This window comes from Mangifera indica, chromosome 19 (genome assembly GCF_011075055.1).
Source record: "Mangifera indica cultivar Alphonso chromosome 19, CATAS_Mindica_2.1, whole genome shotgun sequence".
Taxonomy (NCBI): Eukaryota; Viridiplantae; Streptophyta; class Magnoliopsida; order Sapindales; family Anacardiaceae; genus Mangifera; species Mangifera indica.
In genome coordinates, this window is record NC_058155.1 from 10,508,901 (window position 1) to 10,515,464 (window position 6,564).

General features: G+C 33.7%; 1 protein-coding gene across 1 annotated transcript; it reads right to left on the reverse strand.

The window, feature by feature from the left end:
* Nucleotides 1–242: 242 nt before the first annotated feature.
* On the reverse strand, nucleotides 243–5,975 carry LOC123203591 (uncharacterized protein KIAA0930 homolog). Its single transcript, XM_044620024.1, is given in 13 exon segments — nucleotides 243–853; nucleotides 1,077–1,306; nucleotides 1,766–1,888; nucleotides 2,338–2,392; nucleotides 2,486–2,638; nucleotides 3,238–3,293; nucleotides 3,296–3,311; nucleotides 3,391–3,450; nucleotides 3,815–3,875; nucleotides 4,643–4,749; nucleotides 4,947–5,021; nucleotides 5,101–5,290; nucleotides 5,535–5,975. Coding segments are annotated over 13 exon segments (1,182 nt in total). The 5' UTR covers nucleotides 5,567–5,975; the 3' UTR covers nucleotides 243–829.
* Between the last annotated feature and the right edge of the window lie 589 nt (nucleotides 5,976–6,564).

Consider the following 6,564-nt stretch of genomic DNA (forward strand, 5'->3'; position numbering starts at 1 on the left):
ATGATATGCAATGTGCAGTGATTTATGGATATTTATATTTAATTATTTTTAAATATTTTTCACCATTTGGGTGGCAGAAGTGGCATGCATGAAACCTCCAATAAAATGAGAATTTTTGGCACACTTTAGCCTTTTTATTCTTAAATAATTCATATATATATGTGTGTGTGTGTGTGTGTGTGTGATAAGGGCATGACAACCTTGTATACACTGTATATACAGGATTCTGAAGTGGGTCAAACTAAGTCAAAGATCAATTTATATATTGGAGGCTACAAAGATACAACCCTTGATTGGGAATTATTATCGTATAACCTCAAAATCGAACAAAGTTACTAAAAATTGGGTAAAAGTTGGGTAACTTTTAGTCAATCAAACAAATTGATTTTCAAGAGACAACTGCAGAGGCAAGCCTGTTGCTACGTTTCATCTAAGAAGATCTGCTAACTGATATCTGCTTATAATCCAAATTGCACTTGCTTAACGGATAATCTAGGATATGAAATGCCGTAACAAATTGTATCTAATGCTAAGCTTTAATGAGAATCAGCAACAACAATGGGTGCTGGTACATTAGTTAATTACTAAAGTTCCTTACTAGTAACATGCAACATAAATACCCAACAACAGCCCAAAGGCAGTTTGACCAAATACCAAAACTAAAGAGAGAATTTACCTAATAAAATTTAGGTTAAAATCTAAACCCCTCAACGGCAAAAGTGTAACTTTTAGTTTTCTTTTTCTCTCATAGAAGCACCTTCCGGGCTTCTTACTTGCTGGAGGAGAGTCCATCAATTTTACAATTTCCACTGGTGGTTGTTTCAGACGATTACAACATCACAGGAGGATTTCCCTGAATTTGGCAATTAAGGTAGAGAGATATTATTACTACACAGGGCATGCATGAAATGTTAATTTAATTTCAGAAAAAGGCAAGATTTGCTTCATAGCCACATGCTTAGATGTTCTGTGCAACAATTTTTGCAAATTAATAGGGTCTTCAAATTATTGCTACGAAACACCATACCAAAAGGTTAACAGTACATTAACTTGTAATAGTGAAATCATGATCTTACCTTAAACAGAAGATCATAAGCAATGTTTTCCCAGGGCAATGAGATAGACATTAAGCAACATTTGAGGGGTAACATCTCATCATCATCAGTTGTAGTTGCAGAGGCAGCTGCATAGGCATGCTTTGCTGCCACAGATGCAACAGATGCTGCTTTACGAACAATTGAGCCAATCCCAAATCCTCCCTTTGATACAACGGGTGAAAAGGGGACTGAATCCTGCTGGCTTAGATCTGAAGCAGTAGTATCTATAGTTAGCTTTACTACACGCATTACATATATTGTTCATCCATAATCAACCAATGTCATATTTATTTTACATAAAATAATTCCTGAATCCTGGGCCAGTAACCAGGAGTCCAGTACCAACAATACTTGGACAAAGGATAAAAGAGGGGAAAGGGGTTGGCAAGTAAAAGCTATAGGGGAAAAAACATTCAAAAAATACTTTGACAAATAAATTTTTTTATTTGAAAATTTGGACAAAATAGTTAAGTTATTACAATTGCTGCTTGGGCAATCCACCTATATAATCAATAAGAAAAATTTTGGTATGAACTGATCAATATTGAAATATTTGGTTTATAATATATCTATACGCAGTGCAACACTTTATCTACAGAAACAAAGCATTAAGTAAATGAACAAAGCAAAACACCGATAAATTCAGAGGTATGAATTGTTTCAGTTACCTGCTACACCAGAAACAGCAACTTCAACTTCCCCATGTCCTCCAGGGCCTTTCATGTAGAGTTTGTCTGTCTTGCCAGGGGATTGACCAAGTGAAAGAAGGCTCCCAAACTGAGATTTTCCAGCTACAATAACAGAGTGAGAGAAGAGATGACAACTAATAAGGAAATTCCATATTCAATTGGCAAGCGCAAACTCCTTAAATCTAAAAGCATAATTACTTATGAGCAGCAAACTGAAAATCTACCAAATACTTATTATAAAGCCCATTGAATTTATGAGAATACAAGGATTATCAATAAAGAGTGAACTTATATCCATATATTTGCTGCTTTCAGAACCAATAGATGGCATAGGTCAACATAGGAGAAGAGCCAGAAAAAAAAAAAAAAAGGCAGTCAAAATCAGATAAGGCTGGCAAAATATAGGGGTTACAAAGAAACCATTCCACCCATCTTAAACCAGAGAGCCAATAAAATAAATCCATTATGCTTAAAAGTTAATCATTAATATAGTCTCAACTCATACAAAAACTGATGATAAGTCGTTTTGAGTGAACTGTAGGAACAAGTACCATCATATGCTTCTTGAACCATTTGATAGCTGACAAATCCAGAGAAGAGAGTAAGCTACAATCACAAATACAGGCAAGTCAGTTTGAATTTGTCTGGAGTATCCAAGTAGCATTATACAAAATCTACAACTAAAACTTGAAACCGAACCTTAGTATTTCCAATCTTTCCAGAGTTAGCATCAGTTCTCAGAGGAGCAATATTACCAGAACTGCTATCATATGACTCTTTTTCAGAAGGAAACGCTGCCCCATCATGCGCATTTAGAATCACACAGTAGCAGTGGTCTGAGTCTGACAAGACCTGCATAGATTAGCTAGCAATCAGGTCAACAATAACATTTACATTCTACTTGGTTAATTAATCTTATCACAAGCATACGAAAATGATAAAAGAGGAAAAGAAATTCTTTAAATTATGGGAGCAACTTCGTAAGAAAATATTAGTAAGAGAAATACAATTTCTTTAAATTATGGGAGAAACTTCTTAAGAAAATATAAGTAGTAACTGAATGGATTTAAGTCAAAAAGCATGTTTTTTATGTTGTCAGCCTGTAAATAATACAAATTTATATCTTGTTCTGTTTATCTATATCATATATATAGCATCTAAATTATATCCCTATCGGCAATTAGATAGTGAAGTTTTTAGAAAAACTATTTACTACACAATTGATTCTATTTCTACGAAACCTAGAACACATCTTACTACGAAACCTAGACCTATTGGGCCAATATAACCAGAAAAAGAAAAGCATACATTGAAGTCATTTATTTGGTAGCAATGAAATTGATATAACTGAAAGAATATAAAGAATCAATTAAAATTAAAACCATAAGTGTAAAATAATTTCACTAAAACAGACACACCATATCCAACTACCTCTCAAGGAACCTGCTTACCACTGCATCGAAAGTGGAGTCAAAGTCATCTACTGCAAAACAGATATCTGGATAGGCGGTGTAGTCTCTACTTCCTGCATACGTGTTAGACATGGTGTCAGAAATTAAAGATGCAGTTTAAAAGATCACATGAACGAAAATAAAAAAACATGCCTTCCTTGAGTCCAAATGAAAATTTACACGACTTGGAGATGCATAAACAGTTTTAACAACCTGCAGATGCCACGGGCCATTACAGAAAATTAAACTACTAGCACAAAACATGGAAGCTTGCAAGAGAGAAATTTGGGGGAAATGGCTTCTTTACACAAAATTTAACAGGTATTGAGCTTTCTTGGGTGAAAATACATGAAACTGTTAAATTGAAAAACTATTTTTCCATCATTTCAAGTAATAACAACAGAAGTAATGGTTGATGAAGATATATCTTCCACACAAGCCAGTTTGGCAAGAGATTAACGAGTATAAGTTGCCCACTTCAAAACAATGATGAACAAGTACCTGTACAAGAATGTAACAAATAAGTGAAGAAAATATATCCTCCATATTCTTTTACACATTTGTGCTAGACAGGCACCTTGTATATAGGAGACAACGATGCATTTTGCCCAGCTTGATAGTTTTGAAGGACCCTGTGACTGAAAAAAAAAAAAAGAAAAAACAACAACAAATAACTCAAATTTTCTCACATGATCATGCTGAAGAAGAATAGCAAGTGAGAATCCAAAATCAGAAGTTGTACAAACATGGCTAGAAAACATTATCTCTTCTCGGAGGAAAGAATAAAATAACAGCAGTTAATCAAAAACTTATTTAACCTCTGTAACAAAAGATGCACAGAAAGTTTGCTATAAACAGTAACACAAACTCATCAAAATTGGAAAGAAACATGCAGATTGCAACGCACAGAGCACGCCATGAACAAAGTGCAACTTTCACTATTGGCAGTACTAATTGTCATGCAAGTGAAGCAGCATGAAAGTGCCATTTAGTAGAAGTTTCAAAGAACCAAAAATTGAAATCTTCCCAGGTCAATTTTAAATCGAGATAAAATCAAAGCAACCAAAATCATGACATCTATACATTCCACAAAAGGCAAAAAGGTCAACTAAACATAAGATAACAGTACAATAAATCCCCGAAGGTATTCTGTGTAGTCTTTAATCACATTTATAATTAAATTAACAATTAGATGACATTCAACATTTCACGTGGTGTAACATTTCCCATACTTGAAACCTAAATCTGAAGAGTTCAAGCTGACAGATGATTCATAATCGGACTGCTTATCAAAGAATTAAGGTGCAAACTGCAGAGACATACAGATGTTGGAAGCAATAGATTCTCGAAGAAACTTACGGAATGAAGACAGGATGCAACCCAAAAAAGCAGAAAAAGAAGTTACCTGCATATTGCCACTGTTACTGAGAATGAAGTATGCGCAATCATGTTCAAATAAAATGAGCGCCTCCAATCAACCTCAATCGAGTTCTTGCCAAGCAAGTTATCCAACTGTTTGAAAAATAAATAAATAAATTATTGATGTAAATAAACTGCATCCAAAGTATTGAGGGACCTCTTCTGCATGGAGTCAAGTTTAAACTACTAGTATTAACTAATAAAACAAGAACACAAACCATAACTTATCAACATAGAGACAATTAAATAGGCATATATAGAAGTTATCTCAGTTTTTGTACTGCTTTTACCTTGGATGCCCACCTGCGTACAAAGTATGGAGGGACCTCTTCTGCATTATCATTGAAACCATATCCATGCAAACCCTTTATCAGCATAATTTTAACAATATTAGTGATATGGAGTAAAAGTCCCCATATGAATTCATACTATTCAATGGCGTACCATTTTCCTGACAAAAAATAATAGATCATCATCCTGTAGTCCTCTAGATTCCTTGCTACGAATAAAATACAAATAAAAAACATCATGCCAAAATCCAGAATCCACTTCAACGTCTGTGGAATCTTGCTCATCAACTATGGTTCTGCCAATCAAATTCGAATGCTTCTTCACCATACTCAATAAACCTTGCCTACCAGTACAGAAATTTAACATTTCAATTTGAAAAACAATCAATACCAAAACAAATTTCTATAAAATTTAAACCACCAAGTAAACTTCACTAACAATGATAACAGAACGAGTAGTTAGGTCGACTAAAGTCAAGACTGAAACTAACATGTTGTACGGAATAAAAAATTGAATTCAAAATAGACAACAGTTTTAGAAATGTGAATTACTTCTGAAATTTAAATATAGAAACCCTAATTGTATACCTGGAAGGAGTTTCCTCTCGATCAGCAAGCATGTTTTATTGACCGTTAATTTAATTCTTTGCGCGTTTGAATGATAAATGTAAACTAGGATTTCAGTTGTAAAACGGTTTCCTCTGTTGTAAAAAACTGGCGCGAGAGTTGTGTGATCTAATGCAGGTTAGTGGCGGTAACTTCTCCGTTAAATTGTCAAACAAAAAGACCTTCGTTTTGACTTTCGTGAAAACGATCGCATGTGTCCAGAAGCATAAGAAAGTAATAAGCCTTAGCTTCTGATTGAGGACAATCATTGACCATGATGAGAGGCCAATCATGTCGTGATGAGCACAAAAACGTTTCTCCATTAAAGGAGACCTGCCATGTGGACGTAGGTCCATAGTTCTTGTACGGTGGCTTGTGGTGATTTTAGCTTCCTCTTCAGAAACTGCCACCTCAACAGTCAGTGTAGTGACAATTGAGAAAGATTTTGTCGTTCAAATCAGTTCACCAATGCCCTGCAATTGTTCGGCCCAAAATTTTTGTCCGTTAAGAAGTGGTAACGGAGGATCCCAAGAATGTGAATAAAGTATAAATATATAAACTTTGAATAAGGTATAAATCTTTTCACCTTATGATTCAAGATTAAACTTTAATTTATTTGGGAATATAATATGCACGCGAAACCAAAAACAAATCTAGTTCAAATAATTTTTTTTTCTGGTAACAAAAAATATTATTCGAATAAGATATTTTTTTGGAATAAAACTAATCACATCGAGTAAAATAAACCTTGAATCTAATAATTAATTTTACAACTTCTTAATTAGATAAGTTAAAAGTTTGATATTAAAATATCTTTAAAAAATATTTAAATTCATACTCTTTTATATATATGAAACATCATTTTTTTGCCACTTAAATCACTTGTTAGAGAATAATTCTAATATGATTTTTTTATTACCAAAATTTTCTCACCATTAAGCGAGACTAGGAATATATATAAGTTTATTTATGGGTCATCTACAATATATGAACCGAATAGATTTTGAGGACA